This window comes from Lonchura striata, chromosome 1A (genome assembly GCF_050655825.1).
Source record: "Lonchura striata isolate lonStrDom1 chromosome 1A, ASM5065582v1, whole genome shotgun sequence".
NCBI lineage: Eukaryota > Metazoa > Chordata > Aves > Passeriformes > Estrildidae > Lonchura > Lonchura striata.
In genome coordinates, this window is record NC_140741.1 from 61370509 (window position 1) to 61390741 (window position 20233).

Genomic DNA, 20233 nt, shown 5'->3' on the forward strand with positions numbered 1-20233 from the left:
CCTTTTTTTGTCTTCATGGGAGCACCTGGTTGTGTTTGGAAGCCATGTGGCACGACATGATGATAGTCTCTTTCAAAGATAAGGTGATAGACTCTGAAGTTGTTTCAGAACCACACAGCTTTGTAGGGCATCTGCTTTGTTCAGTCACTCAGGTATGCCAAGAAGGAAGAACTCGAAAAAAAGAGTAGTTATTGTTTATGTGGTTCCCTCAGCTTCCGCTGAAAGAAGCAGATGGTTGGGGGTCCCGGGAGGTAGAAGAAATGGGGCCATTAGACTGTCAGTGGCTTGTGAAAAGCAGAAGCATCTGCCAGAATGGAGACTTGTTCAGCAGCAGGGGAGCCAGCAGCAGCAGATGATCTTTGCCTTGAGCTGTCAGTGGCATAGTCATCCACTGGGGAATTGCTGCTGTGGGTGCAGCACAGGTAACCTTGGTAAAAATCTGTTTGTCTGCCAGACTTTAATAAAGGGGCAGTGAAGGCTTGATGCACATGCATAGGTATCTTAACTATTCACTTCTACTGTCTAATCACTCCTAAAATCACAAATTATTTTAAAGCATTTCTTCCCCATTCTCAGCTGAAAATTTGTCAAAATGCCTGTCATGTTTCAGAATAGCAACGTGAACCATGCTAGATGTAGCAAAGAGTAAGTTCAAAAAATAAATTACCTTTTGGAAAAGTATCAAAAATGTTGCTAGGGGTCTTGTTTTCTGTTGTATCACACAGCATACTCTTTTAAGACACGCCTTTTTAGTGTTAAGAAGTATTTTATATAGCTGCAGTTCAATCTCTGCTGCTGTAGTTCTTATGCTCTTATTGACTGCTCTTCACAGGACGCAGTGTTCCAGGGGAGAATGACCTTCTGTTTCAACAGTGTGATAGTATGTAAAAGATGAGATAAAGTGAGGAGGGCAGAATGCCTCTGAGGAACAAGACTAGAAATTCATATCTGCATTCAAAAAGAATAGTCAATTTAGGTTCTCTCCTGTTAGAATAACTAATCCTGGTCAGCCACATCTAAAAGCAAGAATAAAGTACACAGGTAAAGAGCTCTGTTTCAGAACTCCTCAAGCTGCACTTTGTAAGTACTTGGCATAGGTGAATCTGGGACTGTTGCCAGTATATAATACCTTTCTAGAGTTGACTTCAGAGCCAGGAAAAGACATTTTCTGTCTATGAAGTTTGGTTTTACTCCCATGGGAGAGTGAATTACATTGCAGTTTGGCTAGTGGTCCATATATTTTGGTGTGAATTTCAATATTGGTTTAGCCTCTTTTTATAATCTTTGGAAACTTGTATTGATGTTCTGACAGGCAATAATAAGCTGCTTGTGTGTCTCTAGGCCTCAGGGACACTTCCCTTGCATCATAAATACTGCAGTAGTTTGTCATGCTTAGAATATAGACACGATTTAGTAGAAAGCACTGAAGATCAGGCTCAGGATGCTTTGGCATACCCATAAAGAGAAGGTGTTACTCAAAACTGCAGTTGTAGATGTCACAAGAACTGACGTCTCACAAGCTTTTCTGTTAGTTGCATCTGCTTTGATTTGAAGAGGGCCCCCTGGTTTATGGCTGAAGCTAGTTTTGCTTTCATCTTCATTCAGGCATTTAAATGCGAACTATAGTCATCTCTGCATACCACAGAATAGTAGGAAGAACAATAATTGCCAGCTATTCCAGAGGGTTTGGAAATACTGTAATTAACCCCCTGTTTACTATGCAGAGTGAGCAACTTTCCTGTAGCTGTTAGCTTTGGCCGTGTCTGTTCTGCAGATCTCCACAGCAGCATGTGCTGATCAGGGATTGAACACGTGTGGTCCAGGGGATGTGGCCATGTTGGCAAACGAGCGTCCCCGAATGGTGGGACAGGCGAGCTCGTGTCCGGTGCCAGGTGCGCAGCTGGCTTGAGCACAGCTGTTCGTGTGCGGTACAGGTGCAGCTCGCTGGTAGCAGCAGCAGAGCAGTGTAGTTTGACACCGGCTTTTCCAGTAGCAGCAGTGATTTTAGATCATGTCATCATCCCTGTGTGCGGGCAGGGACCAAAGGCAACTTCTCACAGCCTGAATTCAAGTGAATTGTACCAATTATGCAGGGCTTTATTATGGTCTTGGTTGTATTTAGTGGAATAAACAAAATTCCTGTCTTTAAATTTAAAGTGTGATTCAAAAATTATAGTAGTTCCTCTCTTTGTTTTCTGCCAGTAGTTAATTAGCTTTTTAATTCTTAAAATAGTAGCAGTCTCCTAGCATTTAGTGAATTCTGCCAGGTATGGCTACATCTTTTTTTAAGGGAGAAATGTCAGCCTGTCAGAAATCAGCTTTCATCAGAATCAGATTAGTTAGCAAAAATCACTTAGTGTATACATTCAAGAAACAAAATGGCTGTCTGAATGAGAAGTGCTCTAGAATTACTTAGGTCATTTCTTAAGTCATTCAGGATGAAGTAAATGGGTGAGACTTTTTTTCTGCTTTCATAATTGTCTGATATTATGGTCTAGTTGAGCTACTAGGATTTAACTAATGAAAATTGAACATGGTCATCAGATGAATGTGAGCTATTTTGACAATAATTGTATGAGCATCCTTGTTGCACTGCAAGTGTGGTTTTTTGGACATGTGCCATTTCTGTGATGATGAGGTGTTTTCCCATGATGGCATATTCTCCTGCTCCAAATAAACCCTTCTTGATCACCTGTGAAAAAACATTGAACTTGACCATGATCTTCTTCAACTGTTAGTGATGAGAATTATGTAATCAAATTACTTTTATGGTGGTGTCTTCTAAATCATTATTTGTCATGCTAGTTCTCCTTTTAAAGCTGCTGTAGGCTCAAGAACACTCTTTTTCCTCCTATTTTAATAGTGATGTCATTGTCATGTACTGAAACATGGGCCAGTGAAACAGATTTGAGAAGTATTTCAAATTCTTTCTGGATGGCTGAACGTTTGTATCTCTTGCCTGCTTAGTGTAACTGAAAAGTGTTAGTTTGAAAGAGCTTATGTTGTTACTTGTTTGAAAGGCCTTTATTTGTATGGTGTAGAAAGATAGCGTTTAAGATGATTTGTCAAAAAAATTGTGCTGGAATGTGCTTGATAAAATTCCCAGGAAAATACAGGTATTCAGAAAAATGGCTGCAATCTTCATTACTGTTTTTTGTTTTCCCTTTCAGAAATGTTCCCATTGCCAGGAACCAGGAGCCACCTTAGGCTGCTACAACAAAGGCTGCTCCTTCCGATACCATTACCCATGTGCCATCGATGCAGGTAGGAACAAATGACATCTTAACTGTATTCCATGATTACTCAAAGTATACAACACCAAATAATTCTGAGATGCTTTACAAGTTACTGCCTCTCAGTTTTTCTCCTGCTTTGAAGATAAAGTAATAAAAATGGTGAGAAACAGCATGTGATAAACAGCGTACAGTAACATGTTGGGACAAGATGGAGCTTGTAATGAAAACTAATCTACCTGAAGGAGCAGAAAAGGCTTGGTTTGGGGGAGTGCAGCTGCAGTGACTGAAATTTGGCTGCACTGTGAGAACTGATCACTCTTTCCTTGCAAAAAATAGAAACTCTCTGTTAAAAGGATGTAAGTAAGCAGCAAGGGGTTTCTTCTTTCAGGGTTATACTCCTATGGTTGGTCCTAGAAAAGATTTCAAGTGTTTATGTTTGTAGAGTCATCAGTACCATTTGCAGCACAACCATCCTGCTCCCTCCTAAGAAGCAGTTCGGCCAGTCTCTTGAGTAGGTCCAATTTTCATCCTTAGACAAACTAATTGTTTGGATGATGCTATTTCCAGCTATGAGCCTGGGCGTGTGAGTTTGGTGGGTTTTGTGCAGTAATGACAGTTTTTCATGGAGATAAACTTTGTTCTTGGGTAAAAAAAAATTCAACCTCAGAGTAAATAATACCCCACTTTTCCAGTCCCCTATAACTCACTTCTGTCATACAAAACTTTGTCTGATAACAAGCAGGAAAGGATTCAAGATTTCAGCTCTAGACTGGAAAATAATTGCAAGCTTCCTGTTTGCTATTCCAATTCCACAGCAACCCATTTGTTTACCACCCATTTTATGCTGTTTTCCAAATGTTAGAGTATTTGAAATAGGAATGCTCATTTTTATATGACTGTATTGCACCTCTCACTGTAAAGTCCCACCCTATTGGAGATGTGCATTTTATTCTAATAAGAATGTTACTTTTTAATTAATATTGCAGTGGAATATTCTAGTACCATCAGACTACTAGCAGAGGAAATCCTTGATTTCACATGAAAGAAAGCTTATTAAGGTTGCAAAAATCACATACTCAAAAAATACCAGAAATAAGGGTGTCCATGTAAGTGTAATTTTGGTCTTTTATGAATCTATCTTCTAGTAATCACCCAATTAAAGGCTGATAAGTCTTTTCATAAGGCCCAACCTCAGCCTGTAGGATGGAGGGGTACTCATTCATGAACATATGCTATCCTTGCTGGATCTGTGTCATACTGCAGATGATTCCTTCTCTGTTCTGAAAGAAGAACTGGGAAATTTCCTATGATGATCATCTCTGTCATGCCTGAGAGTTTCATGAACATTAATAAACTTGCTTTGGTACAGTGTGTTTGAGACACTGAATCACCAATCAGATTCACATTTGTGTTGTTTCTGGTTTGTGACTTGTCCTTTTCAATACCACAAAAAAATAATTATGGTGAATGTTCCAAATAATTTGAGGGCTTAATTTAAATTCATGTTTTACTAGATACAGTATGTAGCATTTTTTGGGTCCTAAATTCAGATATCAAATTTCAGGTACTTATCTTTTTCTTTAGCTATATTAACTCTACTCCACTTGTTAACTCTACTCCACTTCAGCAAACGTAGGATTCTCCAAAATGAGAAATGTACTGAACAATCATGACTGATTCCCAAGAGCAGTTCTGTGTCATGTATGGAAGAGGCAGCATCATGTATAAAAACCAGTATATAATCATACTATTTAGTCCATTTTAAATGTAACATTTCTGCTATATAATGTGTCAACCTGGGTTAGATTAAATTTGGCTTTTTTTCACTTTTGTCTTGACTTTTCAGCCTGTGAGATTAATTTAGAGTAGCTTTTTGTTTTTCAAGTTCCAAGGCTACGCTTACTTCTTTTAATTTTGTTATGAGACATCATGTTGTCATGTGGCCATCTGTTGGAGTGCACAACTCCAAGCTAATTTCCCTCCTTTGAGTAATACGGCAGTAATAAATTCCAAGAGCTGCATGGAGATGGGATACTTGGACTGTGAATTTCACAAACATTTAAAAAATAGTGGAGGAGTTGGTAAAACTGGTGAGTCTCTGGTTTCACATCAGGAAGAGTATGGTTTAGTGAGAACAAAATACTTAATTGTTGCTTTTAAAAATACATTTTCCTATCTGTTTCTTCCTTTTTGTATGTATGTCTGATGTGTTCTTCTCTTTGGCTTCTCATACCAACCACAGGTCTTCTATCTAGTTGGTCTCAGGCCCCTCTTTACAAATTTCTCACTCCAGTCTCTTTCTAAGACCCAATTCCTCTTAATTCTTTCTGTCTTTGCCTTTTTCCGGTTTTCTAGTTCTCACTCTGGCTTCTTCCTCTCTGCTCTTACTTCACCCCCTTCTCTCCTTTCTTGTTTCTAGTTCTTTTTTCTCTCTGGGCTTTGTTACTGCCAGCTGATTCTCCTAACTCAGCTCCTTGTTACACCCCACCCTGCTAGTGCTGGTTTGTTATCGTGTATTGTCCTTTATATTCTCTGTTTCACCTTTCTATGCCTTTTTCCAATCAGTTCTTTGTCTTAGCCTCCTGCTGGCACTCTTCCTTAATTCCCTGCTTCTGACTTCTAGTAGCACTGGTCTCCTCCCTCCTATTAGCCTCCATTCTTTCTGTATCTTGATCGCCTTTCTCAGTACTGTTTTCACTTCTGCCTGCTGGACTAGTGCTTCCCATTTTGCAGTTTGGAATTGGTCACTTTCTTCTTTTGGGTTGCTTGAGTCTTAGAAATGTCCCCTGACAGCTTCACTACTTTTGGGTTTGGTGCCAGAATCTGATGGCAGAGGTTCATTTACAGGAAAGGCCTGATCATCCCCCGACAGAAGTATATTTGGTGGGATTTTTAAAAGTATCTAGCTACTAAAATCTAATAGGCCTCTTCTGAGGATGTGCACATGAAAACCCCCATATTGCTTGTCAACGAGTTCTGTTTGCTGGTTTTGTGGTAGCTGGCAAGGGCATGCCTTAGCTAAAGTCCAGGTCCTACTGAAAATCTGAATATTGTGGAGCTTTTCATAGAAAAAGTCCTGGGATGTTTATCATGGGTGGAATAACTTTTTTCCAAGAAAGAGTTTTAAGGAAATCGTTGGGCTGCTTCAGCTGAAGTTTTCAACCAAAATAAATAAAAAAGCCCCAGCTTGAAGCAGATTCTCAGCATTTAAGATTTCAGCCTGATGGTGTGACAGTAAAGACCTTGTTTGCAGTTGTTTTATCTGTGGGTGTAATCAAGCTGTCTTAATCTATAGACACTCTTACAATAAATCTGCATAAAAGAAATAAGCAAGCTATATGGCATAAGATCTGGTTTTCATTTATGACCAAGCAGAAAATGTAGGCTTCCTTGGGAAATAAATCAACATTATTTCTTTTTGCTCAGCCTGTAAACTCTTTTTATTGGTTTTGCAGTTCTACTATGTTTCTGTAGTGGAACTATACAGGTGCTTCTCAGCTTCCTTGAGCTCAGTGGTAGTTCCATTTTGAAATCAACCATCCTGCTCTGAAGGATGGTGCCACCTTGCTTTATTTAGGATCTGTCACAGATCTGTTCTGAATCCTCAGAAGTGTGTGTTAATATTTACAAGGGCTTTCAGGATTTTGGAATATGTATGACTGGTTTTGTATCTCAGAGAAATAAAGCCAAACAGAAAACACTTGCTAGAGTGTTTTTTAGGGTATGTTGAGTTGTCTGAATTCCTGGAAGTGCCCATGCCTTGAGATGAAGTGCCCATGTTGTATTTTGAAGCAGTTGCAGTGTGATCAGAAGCGTTTTGCCTTTGCACCCATGTGGGTTAGAAGTTGATCCCTGTCAGTTACTGTGCCTCATGAAAGGCAGTAGGTTTTTGGGAAAGGGCTGGGGGTGGAGGCTGGAATATGTCAAATGGCTTCAGTTCCTTGCAGCCCTGAAGGCAGCCCTGGGGTGGGACCTGGGCTCTGGCTTCTGCGCCAATGGTCGGTGTCCAGCCCCCCAGTGAGGAGCCAGGCTTTGCCCCGCTGTTGCTAATTGAGTGCTGTGCAAGGCACGTAGCATCATGCGCTGCCAGTTTGTACATATGGATGCTTTTATATAGCATAATTCAGGCTGTCTTTTAATTTCCTTTCATAGAAAATAGTCTTTGGCAATATAGGGCGTAAGAGAGCTGAACATTTCTTAGCCATTTATATAAAAATCAAGATCAGTAGTGCTACTTAAGTAATTTTTGTATGGAAATGACTGTGGTTAACATTGTCTGTGTTTGGCTTTCATCTGTCCAAATTTATGAAGAGCCTCTGATGTCTCAAGATAACTTAGTCCTAGGGATGTCTCCATGGAAACAGGATCTTTGTTTTCTGAAATTTTATATCCTCTCCCTCTGCTTGTTCCTCCCCACCTGGAGTCAGATCCTGATGGTTGAAGCACACTTGTCCCTACAACATATATCGCAGGCAGTTGCACTTACAGAAGATTTTTGACTGTAAATTAGGAAAATATTAACAGGAAAATAAAATGAATTTTCAGGGAACAGAAATCCTGTGTCTTCACAGGTATCATTAAAGATGAGTAACAGGCAGAACACAGAGGGTGAGACAAAAGTATGAAGCTTACAGAAGAATAATTGCTTCTATTAGAAGTGTTTTAGGTTTTCCCTGACTACTTTATGGAGAAAAATATGTGGAAACAAGGACAAGTCTCAGTTCTTTTCCCTTTCTGCCACAATGAGCTGATCATAGCTCCGTGTCTGCTGACTTCATGACAAATCGTAATCTGTTATATAAAATACTTGGAACTGCTAACCAAAATCCAGGCCAGCTTTGTAATGATGAACAATTTCTGCCTTATTGGTATTCAGCTGATTTTCTACAGTGTGCTGATGACATTTTTCATAGTTGTCCTTTAACAGAAACCCAAAAAAAAAAAAAAAACCTATTAATTGGATCTGCTATTAGTATTTGCAATAAAAATGCTGACCTTAGTAAGAAATCGAGCTCCATACACAGATCAGGCATTAGGTAGAAGGTTTCTGGCACTTCTTCCTGATCCTTGTACAGTCTTCCTTTCTGATGTACTAGCTAAAGAACTGCATTCATTACCCATATTGGTTTTCCAACAAAGAAGAAAACTCCATTCTGTTCTAACATACTGTGTATGTTTTTGATGATTGCTCTGTATATTTTTGATGATTGCGGTATTATGCAGTGATAATTCATGCTGTAGTCTAAATGTATGATTCCTGCCCTTATATTGAGAAGACATTTTATTTATTTCCTGTGATTTGCTAATGTTGCATTTGAAATTATCTGTGGCAGGATTAAGGGTTTTACTCCCCTTTGCTAAAATCTCTCAAGTTACTTAGCCTCTTGCATGCTGTTTTCTCTTTGATTCAGGCCAGAGGCATTCATGTTGAAACATTAAGCATTCCGTAGCAGAGGGATGCTCTGCCAAAGCTTGGGTATCTAGAAAGCTTTTCCCTCAAGCTTTAGTTCCAGTCTCCTGCTGTCTTCTAAACTCTTCCAGCAGATTGAAACAGCAGGTAGCACTGGTTATGCTACATACTTAAGAGCGTTTTAAATTAGCACATCTTAGTTACTATTGCACTTCTCTACTTGTGAGCTCTTGGGGTGTGTTAGAATAGGCAGGAGGTCATAAGCACCTCGCTCAATTCTCCAGGGTGGTGTTGATCAGTCATGCTGAGGTATGGATGGGTGCTTGGTCCTGGTCATGAGGTGACAGTGATAGCCTGGTGTCAGCCTCTGAAGCAAGAGGCAATTGGAACCGAGTGATATCAGGCATCTGGGCAGGTTGAGAGGTGACCCTGCAATTCAGGGTGCCATGGGGAGGCAGCTGAGTGTTCTGGAGGGGAGTACTGCTTTTTCCTGTGGCTGAAGTTCTGGGAGCTGCTGACTTGCATCTCTTAGAAGGCATAGTCTGGGAAGGGGGGTGTGAGAAGAAGCAATCCATACTCTGGCAGTGCTGCTAAATAAGTGCTCTGCAAATGGCAGTATTGCTTAATTTGTTCCTAAATAAGGAGTTCCATATAGGTGCCTCACTGTACGTAATATGTTTAAATAATTAAAGAAATTATTTTTAGATCATAGAAGTTTCATATGTAAGATTCATGAAAGCAGATCCAAGAGTAGCATGAGTGACCAGACTACCAGACATGGTGTCACAGTGTAAACTTACTATCAGGAATTCCGATTGCAAGTCAACTGTACACACCCATACCTAGAGACACATCCCCCTTCTCTCCCTGATGCTGGCAGGGCCTTGGGGTAAGGGTGAGAGGCAGCATTTGTACTATGAAATGCAGGGATTGTCTGTTCACATGGGATGAATGTGTCCATCTTCTGTGTGCTAAAGCAAAGAAGGCTGGAATAGCTGAGAAGGGAGTTGGGATACAGGATTTGTAGGCTTGCTGTTGTCATTCTTAGCGTATACAGATCATTGGGAAAACCAAGGTTGCTTGGTAATTCGAGGAACATTGTCATTTGGGGTGTTTAGTTACTTTGCTAAAACTTTGGGGGTGAAAGGAATGAACCTGCTAATAACAAAGTATTCCTGTGAGAGATCTTTGAATGAAAAATGTGTACCTGTGAGACAAGATTAACACGTGTGATGTATTATTCAAGTTGGTTTTCATTAAAAAAATAATACATTGCTGTCTTTTTCTCCTTTAGATTGTTTACTAAACGAAGAGAATTTCTCAGTGAGGTGCCCCAAGCACAAGGTAAGAATCCTCTCCTAAATTATACCTGAGTTTCTTGTTGCCCTCTTCTGGTTTCTAAATTTGGATTAGTAATTTTTTTACCTGGATAATGTCTGTAGTCAGAGATGCTTTTAGTTCAGTTATTCTGTGATACATGCTTGTGGTATGTTCTGGGGGCAAACATCAACTCAAGAAGACTACCAAGTTTAAGAAGACAAAATTTTTGTTCCATCTGCTCAGTATTTCTTTAGATCCTTGATGTCTCTTCAGAAAGCTCAGTTTAATTTCCTGAATTCTGTGATAGAATCAGTATGTTGCTCACTATTCCCATTTGAATATTGCATTGAACTGTCAGGTTTTCTCCTTGGATTTACTGAGGATGCAAGGAAGAAGAAAAATTATGAAAAAGTTCTTCTTGTTTTTGGAAACATCTTGTTCTAGTTTATCAGTAGTAACTGGACTGAGTCCAACCACTCAGCCTTCAGTGGGTCTCTGGGGTTGTTCTGTACATCTTACGGCTCATCAGAAGACCCCTATGCTGCTTCTGCCCAGGGTCTGGGCATCCTTAATGATTGTCCCCAGAGCCTACAGACACAGTGGTGCAAAGAGCTGTCTGCATGGCAAGAGGGGACGAGGAGGTAGACAATACATACTCTCTTGTACCCATAAGTAGTGAGATACAGTGCTGGGAATACCCCTCCCAGCCCTTAAGGGAGGATACATCCCTGGGAGGTTGTGGACACCAGTCTTCCAGTTTTAAATGGTCAGAGAGTTTCCATAAAAAAACAACTGTTCTTGTTGCCAGTTGAATACAGCAGGAATTGGGCAAGAGTTTGGATGGCTTGTGCTGAAAAGGAAATGATAATCGGCAAGAATTTTGTTGCTTTCTAGCAGGGATTAGTCTCCATCTAGTTCTTGTCTGCAGATTCCTGCCTAGAATTAGACTGACATCTGGTGGTCTTTTGTTTTCACAGCTTATTCTTAATCTGTCTTCTGTAAACATATAGGAATTAGCCTCATGTTTCCTTTCTGGATGTTCCTACCTGGATGTATTTAAAATGCACTGGAAGATTCAGTGCACATTCAGGCTCTTATCCAGAATTGGCCTATTTTTCATTATATAAAAGAAAATAAGTTATTCTCCACAACTTTGGAATAATGTTGACAATGTACAGCAAACTTAAATTAATGCATTAATGCTACAAGAACCTGGAGATCTTGCCAAACAAAAGCGGGAAGGATGAGCTCCCCTTTCTGTGTAATGTGACTGCCTAAGTGCCACCCTCTGCTCAACTTTGGATACTTGACTAGAGATAATTGGAGTGTGTCCTGGGTTTGATGGGATAATTATTTACTTCTTGGTACTTAGTTACCAGCTGGGGTTAAACCATTGCACAGGGTTGTGTATTTAAAGGCTCTTTTCTTTTTGCTGCCTGAAGTTGCCTGAAGTATTCCAGGGAAATCTAGTGTTACATAGATGGCTTGGGTCACTGCTGCTGTATGTGAGCACTTTGCAGTGATGGTGCTCAAACCATGAAAGGAAAGAACTGGTTTAGATTCAGGCAAAGAATCCAGCTTTTCAGAGAAAATTCTGAGAAGATACATAGATTTCTGAAGTAATCTTGCAGGATGGGAGTGGGATAGCTACCAATTAAGTTCATAATGGTTCTTCATGAGACAATAAAATTTTGAATTCTATTCAGAACTATCCCACTGCACATTACTTTCTTTATTGCGTCAAAAACAAAAATTCAACACCAGCAGCCTTTATTTGACACTGAAGTTTGTTGACTTTTGCTTAGTAAAGACAAATAATTTCTTTAAAGCCAAGTAGAGTTTTCTTTGCTTTCTGTCTCTGCCCTCACTGTGTGTTTCACTAATCATTACTGGTTTGTTCCAAATCCTTCTGCAGGGCAGAATATAAGCTCACTCTTCCTTCCATTGTAGTGGCTGGAAAGGGGAATTCCAGACAGTGACAATGCAGGAACAGGAAGGCTGAAAGCCATTGCTTTAGAATGATTGGAGAACAAATTGCATCAATTTTTTTACCTGATATGAGTATGAGCAATTGAAAGGAAGAAAGACTTTGAATCAGTCTGTTGAAAGTGATGCTTTTAAGGTAACACCAGTTTAGCACTATTAGCAAATTAGTAACTGTCTCATAGCTCACTCTGCTGTTCTGTAGCTAATGGTTGGAGGAGCTAACTTTATAAATCTCCAGCGTTAAGTCCCCCAGTACAGGGCCTCTTACCCTTTGACAGTCCGTGCCTCACACCAGTAAATACACTTCATCACGGTAAGCAGCTCCTGGAGAGCAAAGGTGCTTCTTGCCTCATTAACTGTGCTTGACACTTAGGGCATAAGCAAGCTGAGTCCAGAGGGGACTGGTCCTGCCTTTCCATGTGCTCCCCAGTGAGCTTTTCCATTTCCTTCTGTCAGGATTGATGCTTCAACCATCTATGTCCTGAATGTGCTAGTTATGCAAAATAGCAGGTTTTATCACAGGGAAAATGCTGTCTGAAAACTGTCATCTTTTGAGGGGTTCCTCTCACAGATCCAACCAGCTCTATCTGCATCACAGCAAGTGAGGTTGCAACAGACCTGCTGAGGATGCTGAGCCATGGAGAGGCTATAAAGGGGATGGGATACCTCACTTTTTGGTGGCTCAGCCATCTTAGATTGTCTTAAGCCAACTGTTTGGGCAATTTTCAAGTGATGCTTCTCAGCTTCTTCTACCTTTTTGTGTTAAATTCTGTGTTTCTTAAAATTAACCAGGCTTTCGTATCTCAGACTCTACTTTTATGGAATTACCTGCATTTGTCTGGGGAAAACTCTGTCTGAAAAGTCTATTTCTAACTCCAATACTGACTTCTTTTTCTCTCTCTTTCTTTCTCTCTCTCTCACTTTCTGTATGTTTCCTTTCCCTACCCCTGTCTTCTGTTTCTCCCTCATTTTGTTTTTGCTCCTCTGTTTGGCTTGCTGGTTTGTCAGCCCCTCCTTCCTTGCTCTCTTCCCTCCTTGCAGAACAAGATGGTGAAAGGCAGCCTCAGCACAGAGCAGTCGGAGCGGGGGTGAGGGGGGAAGTGTACTCCTGGGAATGGATATAAAAGCAAGCACAGGTGAGTGGGGGAGAGCTTCCAGTTCCACCTGCTGTCTTACATCCAGTGCCTTACCCATTTCTGTGAGAAATCAAGGTGCTTTTGTATATATTCAGAAAATTTGTAATGTTTTTTTTCTCTACTACCATTCTGTTCATTTTTTGGTATTTCTGGAGCAGTTCCTTCTGTTAAACAATGAAAGGCAAAGCTTGTTAGCTGTTACCAGCTACCTGATTGCTCTCTCAGCTAAACGAGTGGCAGAAATTTCCTTTTGTATCATGTCCATTAGGCTCTGAAGGGTTTTTTCTGTGAGTCTCAGAGTAGTTAGTAAGTTTCTATATAAATAAAATCAAAGTATCTTAAATTCTGTATGTAAGGATTAAATAATATTGATGAGTTCAGGATTATTGTAACCCAGGATTCCTGTTTTCTGGAAATGTAGTTAAATCCAGGGATAAGTAAATCAGTTTCAGCAGGACCCCACTGTGTTTCTTTTAGCCCAGCTTTTTTCTTTATTTTGAAAACAGACATGGAGCATAGAAGGTAGAACTGTATTCAGAAGTGGTCACACTTCTGTAACTTTGTAATGTGCCCAAGTTCCTCACTGCACTTCCTTCCTGCCTCCTCCTTTGTCTAGGCCCAGCATTCATACAGCCAGGTGAGAACTTGGTTGGGAATTCAAGTTGTCTGAAACAGCTTTTTGCCATGTTAGCATCAGAGCTGGGTCATTTTCCTAATCTGGTTCACTGTGTAGCTGGGAAAATACCCTGGCACAAGGAGGGAGTAGCACTGAGGTGGGAGTTAGCACACAGGGAATGGGATGTGGTTGGGATTTCTGATTTCTTACTCATTTGCAAGTGCATCGCAGTTCAAAGGCAACAGGGTGGATTAAAATGAAATAAGTCTTCGGTTTCAAACTAATACTTGTTGGCACCCTGTCCATGAAACTGCAGCTCAAGAAGGTCTCTTGCCTTCATTTCATTCACTACTCACTATTTGCATTTCTTACTCAAGCTATTTGCTTCTTTTTCTTGCAATCATGCAGGGGGAGTTGCTCGTTCGTGTCAGTTCTTGGAACTGCTCATGGTAATCCCCTTCCTTCATTGCCATTCCCTTGTTTCCCAGGCACCTCCCTGACTTAAAATCTTTCCTGTTCTTCAAGTAAAGTAATTGTGAAGTACTTCTAATGGTGTTCTGTGTGAAGGATGAGAGATTTAATTGGAAGATTGCGGGGTTTTGGTGCAGTAGCAGAAGACAGGTGGTGTCCCATATAAACACTTTTTGTAGACTGACTGCTGACTTGCTTTAGCTCAGCTGTGTTCTGTGACTCTCCATGTTTAATAGCATTCATTCTTGGCTTTGGAGTGTTGTTTTAACAGTTACCACATAAACAGTATTTAACAGTATTCAGTGTTTGAGTAGCTTTCTCCTTCCATGGTAAAGGTCACTGGGATTCTTTTAAGCTTTTCTCTTTTCTTTAAAATTTAACAGGCAATGTAATTCATAATGTTAAAGCAGGACCAGAGTCCCACAGCCAAAGTGCCTCTTCTGGCTATTTAACACTAGGGAAGTCTGGTGATTTTTGGGCCATTCCTTTAAGGTACTGGCAAGCATTACTGTGTCCCAGAGACCTTTACAAAGCTTTGTTCCCTTTGTTATTTTCCAGTGCTAGCTCTTTTTTTATATATCATAGGAATGTCTTGACTTAAGACCTTGCAGGCTCTGTAATCTCTGTACTGTATTCATTGTATGTTCTAGATATCTCTCTTAAGGCATCATCTCTTTCAAATCCACTTTTGCCTCAAGTAATTCATACCAGAAGGTCCTATTTGGCCACCCCTTTCAATGTTTAGAATGCCTTAAAAATTAGGTTCTCCAATTCCAACCTGATCTTGCATTCCAAAATAAAATCCATGCAAATCTAAAATATCTTTATGACAAAAAAAAATTGTAGTATTACTGTGATAATTAAAGAACTTCAGGGGAATTCTGTAACAGTCCAGGTAATACTGGAACTGTCCTTCTGCTGGCCTTAGCGTAAGATACAATGGATACTCAATTGTGAGATTATTGGGCTATTTTAGTCCCGATTCACTCCCAGGCCTAGCAAGTTAAGAAAAATCCTGCATGTTGGATTACATCCAGGCAAGTCAGTGTATTCTGTCTTCGTTGCTTCTCTCTCCCTGAGCCAGTTGCCTCTAGAACATTTGGATAAAGTCCAGATCTGGAGAGTGACTGTGAGAGCAAGTCTGGTGCCCTGGATCTTGTCCAGGAATGAAGCAGGACTCTGTGTGTTGAGCCTGTTTCTTCCCTGAGCCAGTGCCTAATGCTCTGGACCAATTCCAGGCATGGGCAAGCTGCAGTTGTACAGGAGCCAGAGACAGCAACACGGCCTTGACACTCCTTCAGTGAAGGCTTGCAGTTGCGCAGTAATGAAACCACAAAGGGTAGCTGCCTGAACTCTCTGGGAACCCCTCCCCCTTTCCTCTTCAGCTGCTGCTCCATAACCTTGCCCGTCTGGTTTTTGTATGTGCTTGCCTGACTCTTTACTCACTCTCAGCCTGGCACCCCTGGATGCGGGATATCTGCAGCCAAGAGTTGGGCTTGCTGGGATGTAATCTAATTGGTGTGCTGGTGATCAGAGCAGTATTGACTTCTGCATCACACTTAGTTAGGGTTCCTGGAGCTTAATTGCCAGCTATGAACAAACATGGATGTTACTTTGCTCCCAGGCACACCTCTAACTCTGTAAACTGCTTTCCATATGCATCACTTCTGGTGCAAGTTCTTTTCCCAGGCTCACTAGCTGGTAGGAAAGGATTTATCTAAGTCATACTTGAGTAACCTTACTAAATAAATAACTGTTGGGCTCACTTGTGTTACAGGATAAGAAAGGAAGGAATACATTATTTCAAGCTTCTCTGTCTCTATGCAGAGTAAGAATGAGAACTGTAACTCAGAGAAATTAAATTTTAACTTTGTGGTTTCTCTTTTGAGCTGAGGCTCCACTAACCTAGTAAACTCCTGAAGTTCATTTTCTCACCTCAGAGAATTTCTGGACAGGGAGAACATGTGCCAAGCACTTGGACGTTTCCACATTTGTCTTGAAAGGCATCACAAGCCTAGTCCTTCTATGAACTGTCTCTGTAATGTGCAAATTAGATCAAAAAAGCAGAAAGAAATGTCACCTGCCCTTCAATTAGTTAAACTATATGCAGCTTTACCTTTAGCTGGTGAAATCTGGCAACTTCCCAGTTTGGTTCCTGGACTCCTGTAATTTTGATACTAGTTTCACTATATGCTGCATATTCACTGGAAACCACCATTGGATGGTAGCATCATGGTCCATAGGGGAACATTTGGGTGCAGTCCCTCATGGCATCCCAGGAGCTGTTGCCATGTAGGGACATGCTTGGCCTCTCTCTTTCCCAATCTCTTAGTCAATGTGAGGAGCAGACATGAGATGAGGGGGCTCCTGCCTGGCTGCTGAAGGTAGAGGTTCTATAAGAGTGCCGTGCCATTGTGGCACGGGTCATCCTGTCATCCCAGACTTCCTTCAGAACAGGGCTTGTTTAATTTTTTTTTTGCTGGTTGTTAAACTAAGGGCTTTTATCACATGGATTAGTTTTCATGAACTATGCGCCGTTGTGTTTATCTGTTTTCAATCCACAAAGCTAAAGAGCTCTTGGTGTTGCTGCTGTGGTAGGCTGCTGAGTGGGTTTTTCCAAAGCCTGAGAGACCTGTTTGCAAATGGAGGGAAAGAACCATTCCAATATTATTTTGACTTTGTTTTTCAGGTTAGGCTGTTGAGATAAAAAGCGGTGGACATTCGTGACTGAATGGAATCTCTCCCACTGTGCAGCCATGCCCCCTCTCGACGTGCCTGCCAATGCCAGCACTTCCTTCATAAATTCTTACATCACACTCAAGACTGATGACATCACAGAATCTGACCAAGGAGTCTGAACCAGCTGTTTCCATGGACACAATCTCCATAGTGACAGTGGGGAGGGGAGGGGGAAAAAGGAAACAGGTGGGGGGAACTAAAGAGGGAGGGATAAATATATATATATATAAAGATCTATTTTTTAGTCTTGAAAGACTTTGTTTTAAATGAAAGGTGCGCTATATCCCTTTTGATGCTTTTGATTAAGATTTTTAAAACCCCATATAAATTAAAAAAGAAACCTATAGCTAAAGTAAATATTAAATCCAAAATTAAAGCCAGGCATGTGGAGCCTAACATTTTGTGGGAAAGATTAGCAAAACTGGGAGTACTCCAAACAGGACTTGTCTCTCTTCCTCTTGCTCTCTTTCTCACAACATCTGATGAAATTCAATTTTGAAAGCCAACTCAAATACTGATAAATTGTTTGTAGGATGTGGGAGGAAGGCTTGGATGATTGCAGGTAATTTGGTATCAGTAGTTGTGTCTGAGGGGTAGGGAGGTTTTCATTTTTGAGAAACACTATTAACAATGTAAGCTTGAACAACATCTGCAGATTGTTGGGTCATGAGACTCATGAAGTAAGAGGTTGCTGCTGCTTGCTAGGTCCCATACACCTCATTGGTGTGGGAACACCTGTACCACACAGGGGAAGGGAGGATCTGCCCTGTGTGCAACAATGTGACCCCCCAGATCATTCCAAGAAGCTGCCTTCAGTTTGGAAGGCAGGTGAGAGGAAGACATGGTTTACCTGCCAGATGGGGGAAAAAGAGGAAGTCTGAATGTTGGTGGAGTCAATCTTCAAACTTACTGGGGTAAATTCACTTGGCCCTCTTTTATTTTTATATTTTTGCTTTTCCTAAGGAAGGAAGAGGGAATGTCAGTGTAACAACCTACACTATATGGTTATGCGGGGTCGTTGTTTTCCTTTTTTTTCCCGTTTTTTTCTTTTTTATTCTTTTTTTGGGTTTTGTTTTTTTTTTTTTTGGTAAATTATGTAATTTTAAAACATTTGGGTTTTAGGAACAAAAAAGAAAAAAAATCATTTTTTTTCTTGTTAAGGCCTTAAGAAAGGGGTTAGTGCATCTTTCAGGGGTCACTCTGCCATGGGAATAAAAATAGCTGTTTCACAAACAGTTTTATATAAAAAAAGCTTAAAAAAACCAAAAAAACTAATAAACTTCATTTTAACCTTGTCTCCTTTTGTTTTGTGCGAACTTGATTTGTTTAAAAGGACAGAGACAGTACTATCTGCTGCTTTTTTGGTTTCTTTGCCTTCATCGGTTCTGCCTTCAGTGATGACTTTCTGAACTGGCCCAGCAAGAGGAAGACCACAAAGGCTTTGAAAAACTAAAGCTTAGGATTTGTTTGATGTTCAGAGTTAACAAACCAATGACTGGATGAATTTTCTGTTTGTGTGAGTTGGTGATATTTCACCAGGTCACTGACTTCTTTCACTCATAGGATGGTAGCGTATCCTAGCGATATCAAACAGCGTGTTGTTTACTGGGAAGTCACTAGAGATAGGGATCTAACCAGCATGACATGGATGAAAAAATGGGGTTGATATTGTGGGGAGGGAAGAACTGTTTTAAAAGTTATGTACTGGATGCTTGCTCAGCTATTCACATTTTGGAGTATTCAGCACATAAAAATAAAATCTATGATAGCTCATATTAAGATATCTATTTTAACTCTATTTTTAAAAGATCGATTTAAAGATTTGGGAGATAATTTGGCAGTTATTTATTTCTATAAGTTGCTACTCTCACTCATAAATATTTGGAAAGAAAAGGCAGCCTTCTGCTTACTTCTTTCCCAGTAGCAGCTACTGAAGTTAGTATGTCCTTTACATTAAGAAATAGACCTGTTGTGATAAATGTCACTAATGTGTCATGAATTGGTGCTGAAAATATTTAACTGCTGGTGTAGTCAGAAAAAAGTCATTTTTAGCATAGTTAATGTGATTGAGTAAATGACTTCTTTTCAACTGAATAAAAATTGTTTTTTTTTTCATAGTGTCTGTTCTATTCTACATACTCAAAAAAAAAAAGTTCCTGTTATTGCATTGATTTTATGTTGGTGAAGAGTCAACTCTGTATGTAGCATTGTGACAGCAGAACAGTGTGTCCTGGAACTGTTGAATTTGACACTTTCACTTTGGCTCTTCAGGGTGGTGTCAGCAGAGGCAGAAGGGTTTTGGGTAGCTGGGAGGGAGCCTTGGAAGTTTTCCATGTGGGAGCTTGTGGCAAGTATGGAGATTCAATATTTTGTCGTGCACCGTGGCTGGAAGGTAGTGGCAGTTGTGTAGAGCAAATAAAGAACTGGTACCAGTCATTTCTATGGGAAGTATTTTGCAGTGGAAAGTGCTTAAAATCCTTCAACTCAGCTGTGGCTTAATCCCCCCAGTGCTGTGGTCAGAGGTGAGGGGTGCTCTCCAGTAGAGCAGGATTGTGCTTGGTGGTCAAGTCTTTACAGAAACCCTTACAGAAACAGCTGTCATGATTCTGAAACCGAGCCAGGAGGAATTAAAACAATGTGTAATGGCTTCCTGGGAGAACTTGGAAATTATCCAGAAGAGTCATAAAATCCTGTTGGAAATAAAAATTTCCTTTGCTGAGAAAATACAAAGTGCTGAGTGGATTTTGAAAGCTGTTGTGCAGAATGTTTACCTGCTTCATCCTGCAAGAGCAATTAACAGTTTGTCATCGTGGATACCCAAACTGGAAAGTCTTGGCTAATTTAGAATTTGTGGAGCAGAAATGACCTGCAGCAGAACCTTAAAACCTTAAAAGAGATTGTGTATAGATGAGAATGGCATCTGTTTAGGAATTACCTGCTCAAATGAGGAATGAACTAACAAGAGCTTGGATAAGGCAGCTCATTTTCAAAGCATTTCTCCGTGCTGACTCCCATCGGGATCTCTTGAAAGAGACTTATACCAATGTGCTGGAATTGAGTGTGATGGTTTAGCAGCGTTTCCAAGCTAACCAGATTGAGTCAGCACTGCTGCGTGGGGTCGAAGAAAAAGATGCTTTCACATCAAGAATAGCGAATGGATTCAATGTGCAAAGGGTGTTTGTTCATATGACAAGGATAAAGGGAGTGCTGCAGGAGCTGGGGGAAGCCATGGGATGTATACAGAGCAGATTCCAATACCAGAAGCTGCCCATTGATACATTTGTTGTTTATATGTATTGCATCTGAAATCCATGCTTGG

General features: G+C 40.5%; 1 protein-coding gene across 12 annotated transcripts in view; it reads left to right on the forward strand.

Moving 5' to 3' along the window:
• Nucleotides 1-19027, forward strand: part of TCF20 (transcription factor 20) — a 130479-nt gene extending 111452 nt beyond the window's left edge. For 10 of the 12 annotated variants that reach the window (XM_085569837.1, XM_021552788.4, XM_021552792.4 and 7 more), the window contains 4 exons: nucleotides 3171-3264; nucleotides 9941-9990; nucleotides 12961-13088; nucleotides 16865-19027. In XM_085569837.1, coding sequence (XP_085425963.1) covers nucleotides 3171-3264; nucleotides 9941-9990; nucleotides 12961-13044 — 228 coding nt within the window. In that variant the 3' untranslated portion in view covers nucleotides 13045-13088; nucleotides 16865-19027. The remainder of the gene's footprint in view (nucleotides 1-3170; nucleotides 3265-9940; nucleotides 9991-12960; nucleotides 13089-16864) is intronic. The other 2 variants (XM_085569840.1, XM_085569841.1) reach the window with 2 other exon arrangements.
• Nucleotides 19028-20233: the final 1206 nt, after the last annotated feature.